The following is a 16,781-nucleotide window of genomic DNA, read 5'->3' as shown; positions in this document are numbered from 1 at the left end:
CTATGCAAGCACATCAAAGTGTTGGGGGGCGGGGTTTGTTTGTTTTGGAAGTTTTGGAAGAGAAATGACAGATTGCTTGATTTTAAAAGCTGTGTAACTGCTGGTTGCAAGTCACCTGTCTTCACTTTCTAATAAATGCAGAGCCTAAATTAAGATTACAAATTTGTATCTTACAACAGCTCTGTGTGTGTGTGTGTGTGCGCGCGCGCGCACAAAAACCTATTTTAATGCCCATCTGCTGAGCTGCTGTCACACTGTACCAAAGAGCTTGACGTTGCAGTGTCACTGTATTATGAAACACAGCCAAATTTTAATTACTACAAGCCATCTTAACAATGACACAAATCCTGTCTATTTTTTAAACAAAAGCACTCCTGAGATTCTGTTCCTGTGTTCTCTTTCAGATAGCAAGTGACAAAAATTTTGAAATGCACATGCTGAGCAAAGAATGTCAGCTAGAAACTGGCATTTTCTGTAACTCCAAATCTGTCTGACGAAGCATAAATGGATCATGTTGAGGTGTGGGGAAGGCAGGAAGATGAACTCCATAAAATATTACATTGCCAGTTCTGGAAAGTTTATATATTTTTCATTTACTATTTTATTCTCCTAGGAAGTTGTTGTTTTATGAATGCCTTCATAAATTCCAAATAGAACAGCTTTGAAATATGTAACCTCTAGAAATAACTGCACTTACAAAAACTGCTGAGCTATCTGTTCCTTTTTTCTGGAGAAGAGTCACTTAACACTGCTCACCTTCAAATTTTCATACTTACTTGGGCCCTAGGAATTTATCACAATCCTTTATACCACAATATCACAATTGAGATCAAATAGCCTGTTGAGTCTAACTGTTGTGATTTCCAACCCTGCCTCTTACCTGTTATTCTCTATGCTTCAACTTCTATGTATAATAATAGTAATAACTCTCATATAACTTTGTGAAATGCTTTGATATCTACTGCTGAACAGTGTTACAAGGCAGAGGCAAGTGATTGCCGCTGTGGTGTCACAGGAACATTTTAATGGCACAGAAGAGATGGACTGCTAAGCCACTGCATTTGAAAGAAATGCCCTGTAAGAGTCAATAGACTTTAGAGCCTGACTGATTCTTCAAGAAGTATAGGAACTAGCAGCCTCTCCTACCTCACTCAAACCCTTAGCCCAGCCTTCCCTGTATTTTTTACCAGTGTCCCATCTTCTCCCAGTGAGCATGTATTTCCCAAGCAGCAGTCAATTGCTTCATTAAAGTTCAGAACAACTAGAGATAACTCAAAGAAATCAATGCTCCAACCCCCTTTTCCTCAAAAATCCCAGTATGCCCTATCCAGTAACACTCTGGTAAACAGTTTGTGTTTTTAATTTTCTCCCCTCCTCCCCTGCCGAGCCCCATTCCAGGGCCTGGCAGACTGCTGATGCCAAACTAATGCAATTACATTACATTGTCTGGATCACTTTTTCTATTTTTCCTTCTTCCTTGGCTAGAGTTAAAATCTCCTTCCTCTTTTTTGTTGTAAGCTAGAGCAAAATTGTTTAGTGTTTCACGATTCCACCTACTCATGCTAAGTACACAGCAACTCCACTTCTTCCCTGACCTTCCTTTACTTATATAAGATACTGTTTTTAATTTCCTTTATGTAACCTTCAGGTTTCCTTAGCCATGGCTAACATACTCCGACATATTCTGCCTCCAAGACAAACCCTTCCTTGCCAATCAAGGCAATTTTCCAATTCTGTCATGTTTTCTTTCTATTCCTTAAGAACCCCTGTGCTACATCAACATTTGCCACGCCCCCCCTTGCAGTACAAATTCCAGAGCTTTTATATTTAAACTCTAAATACACGCAGTATTTACTACCTTCTTCCCCCCCCCCCCCCCGCCAATGATTTCACTGGCTTGTTCCTTTAAACTTTTTGAAAATAAAAAACAAAACAATGAGGTATTCCTGGGGATTTTCCTTAATTAAAAAAAAATAATAAAAAAAATTAACTCCTGAACACTGGCTCCATTGTTATTTTCTGCAACATCTTTATAAACCTAGCCAAGTCTCAAGTAACACCATCTCAGTTGCCTGTTTTTTACTGCTCCCAGAGAAAGGATAACTAGAAAAATTCTGTTGGTAGCGTTGGTAGCAAAGGAGCTTGCCGGTGATGATAAAAGAAAGTCAAATATACTCGACTATCAAAGACGCTAATTAACATCTCCCTGACGCACACGCAGGGAGCCGGGATCCCCTAGGATAACCTCAGAGATGTCATTACGTTGTCAACAGACCGCGTAAGACTCAAAATTCGCGCTCCGCGGGTCCTGGCGGCACACGCGCAGGTCCGAAGTGTCCCCGCTCGCCCGCCCCGCTACCTTCACACAGGGGGGGCGAGGGCGGCTGTGCCGCCATTCGGTCCCCCTGCCTCACCACCCCGCCCCTCCCCGGGAAGGCGGTGCCGCCCGGGGCCGCTCTGGACTTGCCGGCAGGTACGCGACCCCCCCCCCCCCCCCCCCCCGCAGGTTTCTGCCCTTCCAGCGCCCGACCCCGTGCGGCCGCCAGAGCCGCCCGACGGCGGGGACTGCTATCCCCCAGGGTGCTCCGGCTCCCCTCGGGATGGCCTGAGGCAGAGCGCTGCCAGCCCGGGGCGAAGGAGGAAGCGGCCGCAGGCGAGCGCTCTCTCGCCCGGGCTCGGGAACCAAACCGGGCTGCGGGGGAGGCCGCCCGCCCCGCCCCGCCCCGCCCGCGCCGCGTTTGCGGCTCCGTCGCTAGGGGGCGCCGCGCAGCGCGCCCGGAGCGCCAGCGGGCAGGAAGAGGAGCCCCGATTGGAGGAGTTCGGCTGCCACGCTCGTGCGCTTCCGGTAGCGTGGCGCCGGCCCGCGGGAGGGAGGCGGCCGCCGCCGCCGCCGCCATGGGCGTCCAGGGGCTGGCGGGCTTCGTGGAGGAGCGCGGGGTGTTCTTCACCGAGCTGCGGGTGAGCGACACCAAGCTGGTCATCGACGGGAGCAGCCTCTACCACCAGCTGTGCTTCGCCTCCGCCGTCGACTTCCGCCGCGGCGGCGATTACGGGCCCTTCACGGCGGCCGTGCGCGACTTCTTCGGCAGCCTGCGGGCCTGCCGCGTCGCCCCCTTCGTGGTGCTGGACGGCGGGCGCGGCGCCGACGACAGGAAGCTGCCCACGCTGCGAGGCCGCGCCGCCGAGCGGCTGCGGGCAGCCCACGGCCTCGCCCGCGGCGACGGCGGCCGCCTGGTGCCGCTGCTGACGCGCGAGGCCTTCGTGCAGGCGTTGGGCCGGCTCGGCGTGCCCTTCGTGCAGTGCTTCGCCGAGGCCGACCGGGAGATCGCGGGCCTGGCCAACCGCTGGGGCTGCCCCGTCCTCTCCCTCGACAGCGACTTCTGCGTCTTCGACCTGGCGGCCGGCTACTGCCCCCTGACCCACTTCCAGTGGCGGAGCGTGGGTGCGGGCGGAGGGGGGCAGGGCTGCTACGTCCCCGCTCGCTGCTTCTCCGCGGAGAAGTTCTGCAGGCACTTCAGTCACCTGAACAAAAGCCTGCTCCCGCTCTTTGCCGTCATGAACGGGAACGACTACATCGATCGGGCAGCGCTTGCGGCGTTCTTCAGCGAGGCGCGCTTGCCGGCGGCGCGGGCGGGGGGGAAGGGGAGGAAGTACGCCCACCTCCAGGGGCTTCTGAACTGGCTGGCGCAGTTTGCTGGGCCCACCGAGGCTGTCGACGGGGTGCTGAAGTGCCTTAGGAAGCACCAGAGGGACAAAATACGGGAGCTTCTCTGCGCTTCGATGGAGGATTATACGCCCTCGGACGCGAACCTCGAGGACTTTTTTCAAACTGGAAAGTACGAGTGCGAGGCTGCCCGGAAAGCAGACGTACCCCAGTGGGTACTCGAGGCTTTGGCAAAAGGCAGGCTGGCCCCGTTTATCAGCGATGCCCTGATCCTAAGAAGTACCTTCCTCCACGTTCAGGTGGAGAACATGCAGAGACCTAGCGCCCATAGCGCAGCTTTGCCCATTCGACAGGTCATCTATGGACTGCTGCTGAGAGTAGCTCAAAGTACTGAGGCTGCTTCTCCAAGTAAACAGACCGACGAGCTGCCAGTCGTATGCGAATTTGACAGACTCCACAAGACACTTAAAAAAACGTTTGTTCAAGCAGCAAGCCGACCCACAGATTTCTGTGATGATCATTTTCCTTTGGACAAGTTAATGGAGGTAAACGGTTGTCGCAACAGATCACAGTTAACAGCGTTTCACAAGTGACAAAACAATAGTTGGGACTTAGTTTGCTAACCGGTTGCTAAATGTGATGCCTGAACTAAGCCAGCTAAGTAACTGCTTAATACAGAGGTACCTACAGGGCTCCAAGCTTGGCACGTGATAGTTGAGAAGCTGCATAGATTGCCTTTATCTTCCCTTCCCCCCCAAGTGGACCAAGACAAATTATCAGAAAATGTGGTTGGGTAGAGATGTAGTATTGCCTAAGTGTTCCATCCTAAGCCCTTCTTTCATCCTATGTATTCTGCTACCCTAATACTGGCTTTTATAATTGTAGGAAGGAACTCAGTTTCATGGAATTTAGAAAAGCAGAATTTAACACTACAAAAGTTAATTTGTATTTGATCAAGCTATGGCTGTTTCAGAGCAATGTTCTGAAACAAAATCTGAACCCATGCTTTTTTACTAAAAATCACTGTTATTTCATGCATGAATCTTGCAGCTGCCCCGCAATTTTACCTGCTGCAAGTATGCGTCCTGTTAACATGGACCCCTACTGCTTGCCAGACAGAACAGCACCTGAAAAACGGCTTGTAATCAAAGGAAAGTTGTACTAGGTTAGTTCCAGTCACCATTAGCAAGTCTGTATATTTAAATTCTAACGATTAAGATACTAACTCTTGCTGTGAATGGAAAGTAATCTCCCATTCCCAAAGCTGCATAACTGAGGTCTTGTATGCAGTGATTCCTGAAACACCTGGAAATACAATCTGTGCCTTTTAATAATGCATATTTAAGCCACATGCTTTTGTCATTCTGGCATTCAGATCAGCTGTTAAAACATCTCTGTGCATGGGCTGTGCTGTATGTTTTTAGCACTTCCTGGTGGCTATTTCATATAAGAACCGAGTCTATATCACTACTATGACCATTAAATGCTACAGGTAGCTATGGATCCAAATGCCTACATACAGGTTATTTTACAAAAGTTATTGGTACAGGTCTTTTAAACGAGCAATATGCAAACACGAGTTTGAAAAATCACGTTTGGGGATTTTAAGAAACACCAATGACAACTTAATTTGGTCTTGGCGTGTATGCTGTTTAATGAATTTGAGCTTCTGCTCTTACAACAACTCTTATTACTAAATATATGGGAATTATCAATTCAACAGAAGGTTAGAAGAAAGGTTATTCTGCATTTAAAGTGCTCTAGGCAAAACTGGTTTCAGTTTGTTGTGTTCTCTGGGGATGTCCGCTTAAGAACAGGCAAAACCATCCTAATCAAGGTTCACGAAGCATTCGAATTACAATTGAACAGCCTGCTGCAATTCTGCTGTGTTCATGAAGTTATAGACAAAGTTTATAACACCACTTTTTAGAATCTAATCAAGGTTCACGAAGCATTCGAATTACAATTGAACAGCCTGCTGCAATTCTGCTGTGTTCATGAAGTTATAGACAAAGTTTATAACACCACTTTTTAGAATTTAAATAGCACAATAAAGAGGGAATATGTGCTAGGAATTAATACAATCCAGGTGAAAAACGCAAACTTCACACTTAAGATTTCAGGTAAGCGTGTTTTCAACGTACCAAGAACAGACATCACCATTACATCTCACAAAGCAAAGGTAACTTCTAAGAGGCACAAAATGAAGGTGTGTTTATATATATAAAAATAAATATATATATATATATATATAAACTTTGCCATACCAAAGTAATTTTAATGCATTATGGTTCCAGGATTTTCCAAGCACATCAACTTTTACGTAGGAGTTTAAATTAAGTCACCTGATTTGAAGAAGACTCTGAAACATCTTAAAATCTAACCTTGGGCTGTTGTAAAAAATTACTTTTATCCTTCCACCTAACATTTAACTGTGTAGTTTTTAAAGCTAAAGTAGTATTTAAAAAATACTTTCTGTTCAGAATATCTATGAAACTTAAATCAAAAACATGAAGTACTAGCTAGTTTCAACACAAGCTTATTTGTCTTTTGGAGATCACTCTTAGCTTTATTTTTCCACTCCATTTTTTAAAATTTCTTTTCAGGTGCCCATGTCATGCCGTCAGATGCTTTTGCTGGAGACTCTAGGAGTGAAAATGAGCTTCCTAGAATCTATCCCCAGTCACTTACAACTCCCTGTTGCTGTAACGTGTTACTGGATATTTTGTTCAGAACCAAAAGTTAAGTTGCATCAATTAAAGGCTTTACTTCTAATGATAGTATCTGGAGAACTGCATAGGATAACAAATGATCCAGGTATGTCTCCAAATAATACCATTTTAGGTGTTCAGCTACTATGAAAATCTATACCATAATTTATTTTTCCTCATTTACGGAAATTCAGATGAATTAGTATTGATTTACACTATACCTTGAGGTGTCGCATTCTTTTGATACAGAGCAGAGAAACAGTACCAGCCATTTGTTTAACATTTTATATAGGTAAAACAGTACTTTGCCATCTTGTAAAACATTAATTTGCACTTATAAATGCTTTAACGCTATAAGAAGATTAAATTAGATATAAAATTTACAAAAAAATTAGCTTAACATACTCACGCACCCAAAAAGAATAACTACTATTGATGCATTCTGATAGATTTTTATTTTCTCATGAGTTTTTTCTAAAATCATCTGTACTTAAAAATGCTGAGTTGCACAGGCACCCTTTTATCTGCCTGTGCATTGTGAGAATTTGAAAGTACCTAAATCACCACAGAAATTGTTTCAGTAATATTTATACCTATTAAGAGTTACAGTGGCATTTCCTCTAGAGTCCTTCATTTGATGGCAAAGATTAGGCATGCCAGGGTTATACAGTTTCTTTTAAGTTCTAGTTTATATAAACTGGACTGATGTGGTTTCCACCTGCTTCCCAAGTAGGTGGGAGTGAGATGGAGATCTTGGAATTGATCCACACACAGAACAGCATAGCTGTTACATTACCTAACAAACAGAAATCCTGATTTCACAATTTCAGATTCTTACGGATATTCATACTTTAATTTTGACTCAGTTTTATGTCTAAAAGTTCAGTCTGAGACATTTGAAAACATTACTGGTGCTTCCTGAAATGGAACTGGAGGTTTAAAGACCCTATGCATTGCAGGTACCTTTCATACTGTTCCCAGCAGAACATTTATTTGCCTGTCATTTTTTATTTATAACCTAGATCTCACAGTTTTATGTACTGAAGATGATAGTATCTCATACAATGAATTTCTAAAATGGAAGGAAAAGAAACTGCAAAATAAAGACTTCGATTTAGATGCTGCACACAGTTTTTGCCAGTGGCAGTGCTGTCTTCAGATGGGATTGTATCTTAACCAGCTACTTTGCACTCCTCTCTCTGAGCCAGACCTAAGTAGGTAAGGATGTTTGAGAGATCTGCTTTCCACACAAGCCACTGATGTAATGTGTTCATGTTTTATTTTCTGTGTCAAACGCCTTTGGCCAATTTTACTACATTTGAACTCCCTTCTTTAAAGATACCAATATGGAGAAAAATACCGAGTAGAATAGGTATCCCTTGGGAGCCTGCTAGTGGATACTGTATGTAGTTAAGATCTGTATTTCATTAAACAGCATGTTTCTACCTGTCCTACTGAGGTGCAGTTCTAAATGAGGATTCTCTCCCTCCTTTGAGCAGGCTTTACAGTGGGACCCTTGTGCACAGACTGTATCAGGAACTTAAAGCAACACCTTCAGTGGAAAATCTGTTTAGTTTATCTCCAAAAATGATTCAGCTTTATCAGGTTTTGTTAAATACAGTGGAGTCAACTGTATCTCCAGACTTCATTCAGAAAATGACCAAGACCAAATCTGAGTCCTGCAAAAAGAAGAAAGCATCTAATAAGAAAAAAAAGGCCATTAGGTGTGCTGTACCAGAAACTCAGCATTTATGCAACGTTAATAGGTTTGCATCACTTCGAGTGGATGACTGAAAGCATTATTCCCAGAATAACTTTCAATGCCATGCAGATGGAAGAAATGATATTAAAATACATGACTGTATTAGAATTTGCTCAGCTGTTTTCACAGAAGTTCCCGATTCAATCTTTACCAACAATTCCTTCTTCAGGGATTTTTTTTATTTATTTATTTACTTTTTTTGTAACACTCTTATAAAAGGTGCTGTATAAAAGTTGTGGCGTCTTGTTTTTCTTTAAAGGTATCAGTCTAATTGAAAACAAGAGCAAAGTTGTTCAGCATTTCAGAGCTGGACTATTTTAGAGGAATTCTTTTCCTTAACAGCTATAGTTGGCTATCCTTCCATCTACCTGAACACTTCTAACTTCCAGAAAATGCAATTTTTACATTTGTGTTTGAGAACACAGTAATTACGATCTTACAGATTAGATAATAGAAATGGACAGGTTGTTTAAAAATACTGTAGAATCTGTCTTCACAGGTAGAGTATTTGTACTTTTGGCGAGAGCTAGCTTTACTTGGTGACAACTAAGTTGTGCTTGCAGTATTGAAAGTACTGAACTATACGTGGGGAGAAACTTCAGCTTCCATTCCTTCCATTCCTCCCCCCTCCACTGTGGTGTGCAAGTAAGGGTTAAATGCTTACAGGCATACGCAAAAAGTTATCACATAGTAGCAAGTTTCAGCAGGTTTGCCAATTCAGAGAAATTGCATATGATCTGCCATTAAAAAACTGTTGTCATTGGAGTTAACCTCCTTTCTCTAAAGACTCTACTAAAATTACAGACCTGTTTAACTTCCCCAGTGTACAATGTTACTTGACAAACCCTTACTATCAACACAATAGGGAAAAACAATTTAAATGCTGTTCTTATAAAACTGTTGGTTTTCCAGTGTCTTCCCCATGTGAAATCTAATTACTACATTTGTTTTTTTCCTCAAGAATCTGTATACCTTTTCTTATATTCAGAAAAAATAATTATTTTTACCTTTAATCATTGAGGTTTTGCCCATTACTTACCAGAATTCAAGCCTGATTCATGCATTGTGTGCTCAGTTTTCAGTCCTGTTTACATCTGCTGAGAGCTATCCACATGGAAGTAACTCGCTACGTCTTGTGACTTAGAGGAAGGATCTCTGATATCATACACCTGAGTCTTGATACTGCCATAATATATTCAATGAGAATAGTCTTGTAACATCCATGAGAAAACTATTTTTGAGATACAGTCTGAGATAGTAATTTAACTTTCTTCCAGCATGAAAACTGCTACTTATTAAACTATTGGCAGATGGCACCTACACTCAACCATACAGCAAGTTACTAGAACTTTACAACCCATTTTTAAATAGACTTCTATTTGCAGCAGTCTACAAAGTCACATTTCCATCAGATGACTTTAAAGTTGAAAGGGGTTAAAGTTCTTGATTTTAGTAACTAAAACTTAAATCCTTAATAATCCAAATCATCCTCTCATTCACTATGGTCCCACGTGTTTCATTTTACCAAGCTTGTAGCTCCTTATGGTTTTTAATCATCAGAAATAGTCACATTTAAAATAAGTCTTAAATGCAAAAACACAGGCATCTTTGATTCTACTTTGCTAGTGCTGCGAGGAGAGAGATCTTAATTTACTCTGAATCCCATACTAGAAAAGTGCTGGACAACACAAATTCTTAAGACTTGCTGAGAAGCAGTATCTTCAATTAGATAGTTCAGAGGACTGGGATAAACTCAAGCGTTCCACTTTCAGATAAAAAGGCTGCTATGATCACATGGCATTTTGAGAATACCTTTGGGAGTGCTGACTCAATTAAGAATTACTCTACTGGAAAGGTGTTCTCAATGCAGAATTCAGCTGTTCTTTGTTGCTGATAAAATGAAATACACCTCACTGCAAACACCAATCCTGTACATGGAAGAAAATAATTACTGATTCTAGGGTTACTATTCAGAATGTTCATTCAACATTCCAATTTTCCTTTTTGAGTTGTTATAGATTTTCAGTCTTCTGGGGGGGGTGGTGGAGAATAATTTAAAAAAAGGGCTCTTACTAAAACTGAAAAGTTCTCTATTCAATGCTTTAGTAAAAGCAACAAAATTCCTTGGTTGCTATTTTCACCCCTCATTTTTTTGTGGAAAAAATCCCACTATTGATTCAATTGTTTTGGGGAAAAATCTCTCAAACTTGCTGTTAGGTGGTAATGATGAAGAGTGGAGCCAAAAAGTTGCAATGGAATTCAGTCCACACATTTTTCATAAATAATGAGATTAAGCTAAATTAATTACTTGATCCTGTTTCTTCTTCCATTGGAAAACACAGCAAAACTTTGTTTGGCATATTTAAAGTGAACTGCATTCAGTTAATTTCACCTGCAAGAAGGCAGAACTGTTTGTAAGAGAAATTTTATTTCTTGTCTAGACTGACAAACCTTTTTCAGAAAGTGAGACTTGTGCTGGGAAAGGGGTACTTCAGAAAGTTTGTTCAAAGACTGGGCAATAACACTTCCAAGCTAAGATGACAAATGGGCATTCATCTGTACTTCTGTACTTACCTGGATTTCTGGGACTCCAAGACCTAGTGCAGGGCACAAAGTGGTCAAACCCCATGGATAATATCAGCAACAAGTTAAGACTTAATATGTGAAAGGTATAGTTGCTATACTTTCTCAAAACCCAAGTTCATTCAAGAGATTCTTCATCAGCACACATTGTCAGTTTTTACTATGTGTCTTTACTGAAGAATAACAAGGATTTATTATTAGTAAGTGTTCTGAAGTTGTACTGAAGTACAAAACACACTACAACAATACTGAAAAACTGCAGCACCACTTGCCAAAGTTGGTAATAAGAACAAGAGGAACACTGACGAATCTGTTAAACTTCTGAAAGGCAGAACTGCTGAAAATAAGAAACTTTTGCTTGAACACGAAAGAGTATTTCTGTAAGAGGTCATGTTGTTCAGGCCCTACCAGCTCAGTAGTTCACATAACATCCTGCAGGAAGTGATGAGGGCCATATGCTGCAGTCTTTGCCTTTACACAATTAGATCTCCAGCACATTGGTAGTCCAGGTAATGTGTGCATATTGAGCAGGCCCAGAGTCAACCACAGCAATGGATGAATTGCATGTGTAAAGCAGACTCAATGGTGCACCCATGTCCTGTCTGCAGCCTCACTTCCTGACCAAGTGTGGGAAGCTCCAGAGGAAAAAAGAAGAGAACAATTAAAATAACCTCTTCACATAGAAATTCATACAGCACTTTCCAAACTGCCTTGTTTTCCACAAACACCTCAGATTTTGAGCATGGCACGTGGAGCAAGCCACAAAGGTAAGTGCAGAAATATCCCAGTGCCTGTTTACAACTTCTCATTAACTGACAGGATGATCATCATGACGAGCATTGCCCAGAGCCAATACCAATGCTACGCTTTCAGGCTACAGTGTGGAAAGATAGGTCTATCTCAAGCAAAAGAGATACCATTGCATCTCCAACTCCCCCTAGAGATCTTAGGCATCCTCTTTTCAAGATTCCCTAGGTGACTGTTCCTTGCATTTCCACAAGGGATGACGAGTCCTACTCTCTTAAGACAACACCGATGACAATAGCTGCAAGTCTATTTTTGAAGAACACCATTTCCAATTAGTGAATATTAGAGTTATTCAGGCATCATCATACATTAAAAATACTTTTTAACGTATCAGGACACAAATCTATTATAATGCTTTTCTAGCCACAAAAAGTCATTCTGTAGGTTAAAATTTTAAGTTACATGACCAGTAAAAAGTTTATCATCAGGGTGGAAGAAGGAAAACCAAGCTTCTTTGAAAGAGGGGAGGTGGAGGGGTTTTGCCACTAGAGCAAACAGGATCACTGCATTCATTTTCTAATTCAATACACTACAAATCATTTCAATAACAGTACTGTCTTATAATCACTCAAGTGGTCTAACAGTCATAAGCTAAAGTAAATACGGAACAAGACATGAAACAAAGCTTGTATCTAAAATTATACCAAAACACGCATGCTAATCTGGTGTAAGTGCCAGTTTCTTTTAAAACAAAGAGACAACAAGCTTTTAAGAAAAGAAAACATTTACTTCAAACTGCAGTATAGGCTTTTCAATCACAGAAAAAGAAAAGAAAAACAGTGATCTGACAGCGGTCACATCCTGTGCAAAAAAACCTCGGGATACAAAAAAAACCTGTAGCACAAGATACTTGAGCCGCTTACACATTGCAGGATAAAGTAAATAAATACAGTAGCTAGAATATGGCACTGTTGTGACAGACTCTAAACCCAGTGGAATGCCTCTGAAATATTTTTTTACCCTTGCGTTAGTAGCAAAGTCCCACCACCACCATAAAAGTAAAATAGTACAATGTTTTAAATAAAAACAAGCTAAAATATTTATGTCTAAGAGAAGGATTTTACAGTTTTATCTTTTAAGTGCAGAAAATGGGACTTGGGCTTAGATCTTTAACACACACACACGCGCGCGCACACACACACCCCTCCCCCCAAATCCCATTCAATCTCAAAAGTAAATTTGTTTGAGGAAAAACATTACCAAAGTTGCATAATTTTATTTGTTACTCCCACAGCTGGAAGTTAAATTCTAAACAGTCTTGAAACATGAATGTTCATCGTTAGCCAGTGAAACAAAGGACTTGTCAAAAGCCCTCATGATTTCTTTATCCTCCAAATATTATTTTGCTTTCTCCTACATCTTTAGATAGCAATCCCTAAATTTGCAAACAAAAGAATGCAATATGCATCATACATCAAGAAAAGACGAAGTTGACAAAGAAGAACTTCCACGTTTCTGGATCTTTTCCTTGCTTCTTTCAAACTTCTTTATGATCTCAGTCACTATGCACACAGAGGAAGTGAGTCCCAAAAGAAAAAGTAAATCTGGAAAGAGATAATTAGCCTTTTTAAAATTTGCTATTTAAGGCTGAGGGCAAACTTAGAAAACAACAAAACTTACAACAAGACTTTCAAATTATCTCCCAATCATTGGGTAAGTTCAAGAGAAATGAAGCAAGAATCAATTTTTGCAGGTCCACAATATTAATATGCATTGTTGATGCAGAAATCATAAGTACAGGCATGATATTTCAAACTTTTAAAGTATTTCATAACCCTATTTTTATTAACACCTATGAAAACAAAGAACACTAAGCAACATAACTTCATACTGAAAAAATACTAATATAACCAGAAATGACACTATAATAAAAAGAATTATGTAAAAACATGTATTTCATGACAATAATTTCTCTTTAACTCCAGAAAACTGAAGTAGTAATAAATGTATTAATAAGACATATCTATAGCTTCTTAAAATCCTCATGTCTATTTATCCTACAGCAGTGCAGTTGATTACTTAATAAAGGATCACGATTTCTAAATAAGGTGTTTATATTTAGAGAAAAGACTTGCTAAATAGCAAGATTAATAGTGCTTAAAAGTCAATAAGCTCTATGCTTCATTTTTGCCTGCATCAAAATTTATATTTAAAAACCTAATAAACATAAGCACCTAAGAAATTTAAGAACGCACTGATCAGTTGTGTACCATATGCATTTAAATCATGGTTCCCAAAGAAAATGTCTAAAAGGATATTTTTTTCTTCCCTAAAAAGAAAAAAAAAAGTCAACAGGTTTTTTATTCCTGTTGTATGCAAACAGCCAGAAAGTACTCTTGCAGGACCATCAGCTAATTCATTTACAAATTAATCCTTAATGTACAATTTTGAAAAGGGAACTGTTTTTACCTAAGACACTCAGGCTCTCTGTTTGAAAAACCTTCTGAAGTGGAGGAAAGTAAATGACCAATAACTGCCCCATTATAGATCCAAGGACGGCATAGCAGAACATTTTGTTACTACAGAGTCCAATCTCAAACACAGATTTTGCCTGTAAAAGAAACAGCACATTACACTGTATATGTAATCTTAATTATCTAGACAAGAAAATAATTCTTAACTACAATTCCATCTAGGCTTTTAGAAAAACATAAAAGGTTATTGTTGACCTTTTAGATAATCCAGAACAAGTTCTTGAATAGGCTAATTGCATTTTCTCTCTGGTAAACAGAGTACAAATCTTGTCTTCATATTCAATGACTTCTATATTGAGCTCACTTTTCTGCAAGTACAGTGCACTAGAACATGCCCTCTACAGAAGGAAGTTTTGACAATGCACATCAGAAAACAGACTGCAAATTAGAGTAAATGTGGTAATGTATACTAGCAACTTACTTTTCTCAAACTAGCACAAAATTTCAGACTTGTTCGCTTAAAACAAAAATATAGACAAAACAGTTTAAGAAATTTTCCTTGGATTATGGGTTTAGGGTTACAAAAAATAGTTAAGGCCTTCAAGAAGTTTCAGATTCTGGCAAGGATGCTGAACTGACAAAATTTTCATTAAAAAAAACCAAGTGTACACGGCAATACAAAGGACCATCACATTTCAGCTTTTAATAATCATTTCCTTTATTATGTCAGGACAGAAGCATTACTACCAGTTCTGTATCACAAAAACAAATTAAGGAAACTAATACTTATCTGTAATTTAAGAAATCCTACCTAGTAAATATGTGAAACTCTGAAGCTTAATAGCAAATGTGAAGTAAATTTGCAGGAAAACATTTGAAACAAACACAGCAAGATAGTCAAAGAAAATTCTGCTTATTGTGTAAATACTGTGTAAATGGACAATACGAATCACTTACCTGAGATCTCGAACTCAAAGCATTGAACATATCAAAAAATACAAAACAGGTGAAAGTCATGGTTGTATCTCGAGGCGTTATTACATTGTCTCTTAACTGCCAACAAAAGAAAATGAAAGGGCTTCAGCATGCTTTAAACCTGCCACACCTAAATGAATTTATTACAATAATTCAAGTTCTACTAGCTAGTAAATGAAAGCAAAAGCAACTTGTTTGCCCCAAGCTGATTTAATACATCATACAGCAAAAATTATGTACCTGTAACTTATAACAATTTGTAATTCCAAGCTGTGATTAAATGAAGCCTCCTGACAAATATTTATGCAAGCACACGGAATACCAAGAATTCTATGATGTACTACCAAAAGTTCAAACAACATTTTTCCATACTGGAAGAAGAAAGTCAAATGGTTGTTTCATAATAGTCTGGTTAGAAGATTTGTACAATTACTTTCTATGAGCCAAGGTTTCCCAAGAAGATTTGGGACCTGGAATAGTCTGTGTTAAAATAGAGATTGGGGGCGACGGGGGGGAAACCAACCCTGGTTTCCTCATTTCAACAGCTATTTCAAAAATCTTCCTCTCTGACCTGCTAGCTGAATAGATTATTAAATAAGCATGGACAAAACTTGCAACCAAGCTCATACAAATTCTGAATTCCAACTGCTGGTATAAAAAGGACTTCTTTAAATTCATTGGTTACTGCTTTAAGTTTTGTACTTTTGTCATACCTCTCTCCAGAAGACGAACAGTGTTCCACACACAATAATTATTGATGAAACCAGTATTTTAACAATCAGGTTTTTGGTCAGAATGCTGTCCTTCAAATTTCTTGGAGGCTTCCGAATAACATCTTTATCCACAGGCTCCACCCCAAGACTTACAATTAGAAGAACATCTTAGATTCTTATAATCACAAAAATAATTCACTGCTTCTAACTTAAGGACTAGATTTTCTGTGTTGAAAGAAAGATTTTAATCTTCTCTCTACAGCCTAAGAATCATCTCAAATAAGAACATGGTATTTTCTCTTTCAGAAAACTGAGTTACATGTATTAGTAACAGGCAATATTCTAACACTGCAGTTTGAGAGTCCATAATACATGATATCAGACAGTATAAAAATTACCAGATGTTAATTTTAAAGGAAGCTGCAATATTAGTTATGTTCTCCATTTCTGTTACCCTGGTCAACCTAGCTAAGGAATTTACTGCTAGTTCCTTTCTACCTCTCCCTCCACCATCTATGTGCAGTGAAGAGGAAGAACCCAGAAGGAAGCCAGAATCCTACATGCAAGTTTCATGGGCACATCCATGGATCTTTAGGTATCCATGCTGCCCCCATAATTATCATTAAATACTAAAGCAAACAAAAAAAGGAATGAACATAGAACTACACTGCAAACATTGTAATTCAAAGAAAAAGTTTGCTGTTTCAGAAACATTTCACTGAAGTTTAACACTTCACAATTTCCTTCGTAAGCAACCATTTTCCTTGCTGAAATAAAAGGACTACAGACCTCTAATGGAATTTAAAGTAATTACTTACCTTTGAGCTGGAGGTCCATCCATAATAATATTGATCCATAAGATCTGCATGGCATTGAGAGGATTAGGAAAGTTCATTAATGTAGCCAGTGAGATTAAAGTCAGTGCTGCTATACTCCTGTTGAAAGAACCCATTTTTATAACTGTCAGCATGGAACATTTCTGAAGATCCACTGATAACTTTGTAATCAACACTTCAACTGTTTAAGAGTAGATACGGATTTTGACATTGTTAATCATGACCGACGTAAGCCTAACTTTAAAGGTAGAGCATGAATTCATTTAGAATACTCATCGTGACACACTCCATATTTAAAACAGCATAGTTTTGGTAA

At 39.8% G+C, this 16,781-nt stretch overlaps 3 protein-coding genes across 18 annotated transcripts in view; 2 read left to right on the top strand and 1 right to left on the bottom strand.

Annotated features, from left to right (window-relative positions):
- The window catches only part of LOC126045528 (endoplasmic reticulum-Golgi intermediate compartment protein 3-like), a 54,481-nt gene extending 52,197 nt beyond the window's left edge, over window positions 1–2,284 (top strand). The window contains 1 exon segment of the mRNA XM_049816820.1: window positions 405–2,284. The gene's annotated coding sequence lies outside the window, so the exon portion shown is untranslated.
- Window positions 2,285–2,815: 531 nt separating this feature from the next.
- Window positions 2,816–8,909, top strand: ASTE1 (asteroid homolog 1). The gene is made up of 4 exons (XM_049816311.1): window positions 2,816–4,209; window positions 6,271–6,481; window positions 7,398–7,593; window positions 7,875–8,909. The coding sequence occupies exons 1-4, from the start codon at window positions 2,896–2,898 to the stop codon at window positions 8,167–8,169; spliced, it is 2,016 nt and encodes a 671-aa protein (XP_049672268.1). The 5' UTR covers window positions 2,816–2,895; the 3' UTR covers window positions 8,170–8,909.
- A 2,574-nt stretch (window positions 8,910–11,483) lies between these two features.
- ATP2C1 (ATPase secretory pathway Ca2+ transporting 1) overlaps window positions 11,484–16,781 on the bottom strand; it is a 52,731-nt gene continuing 47,433 nt past the window's right edge. For 12 of the 16 annotated variants that reach the window (XM_049816302.1, XM_049816300.1, XM_049816303.1 and 9 more), the window contains 5 exons: window positions 16,448–16,564; window positions 15,630–15,777; window positions 14,899–14,994; window positions 13,937–14,078; window positions 11,485–13,071 (listed from right to left, as the gene is read on the bottom strand). In XM_049816302.1, the coding sequence (XP_049672259.1) occupies window positions 12,935–13,071; window positions 13,937–14,078; window positions 14,899–14,994; window positions 15,630–15,777; window positions 16,448–16,564 (640 nt within the window). In that variant the 3' untranslated portion in view covers window positions 11,485–12,934. Of the gene's footprint in view, window positions 13,072–13,936; window positions 14,079–14,898; window positions 14,995–15,629; window positions 15,778–16,447; window positions 16,565–16,781 lie in introns of those variants that run through there. The other 4 variants (XM_049816308.1, XM_049816309.1, XM_049816299.1 and 1 more) reach the window with 3 other exon arrangements.

The sequence above is a fragment of the Accipiter gentilis genome, chromosome 14 (assembly GCF_929443795.1).
Source record: "Accipiter gentilis chromosome 14, bAccGen1.1, whole genome shotgun sequence".
Classification (NCBI taxonomy): Eukaryota; Metazoa; Chordata; class Aves; order Accipitriformes; family Accipitridae; genus Astur; species Astur gentilis.
The sequence above is the reverse complement of the archived record's forward strand: the minus strand, read 5'-3'. Positions and strand labels throughout refer to the sequence as shown.

Coding starts and splice junctions, on each gene's coding strand:
- ASTE1 (XM_049816311.1), top strand. CDS start 2,896: ATGGGCGTCCAGGGGCTGGCGGGCTTCGTGGAGGAGCGCGGGGTGTTC. Junction 6,482..7,397: donor TAGGATAACAAATGATCCAG/GTATGTCTCCAA, acceptor TTTATAACCTAG/ATCTCACAGTTTTATGTACT. Junction 7,594..7,874: donor TCTGAGCCAGACCTAAGTAG/GTAAGGATGTTT, acceptor TCCTTTGAGCAG/GCTTTACAGTGGGACCCTTG.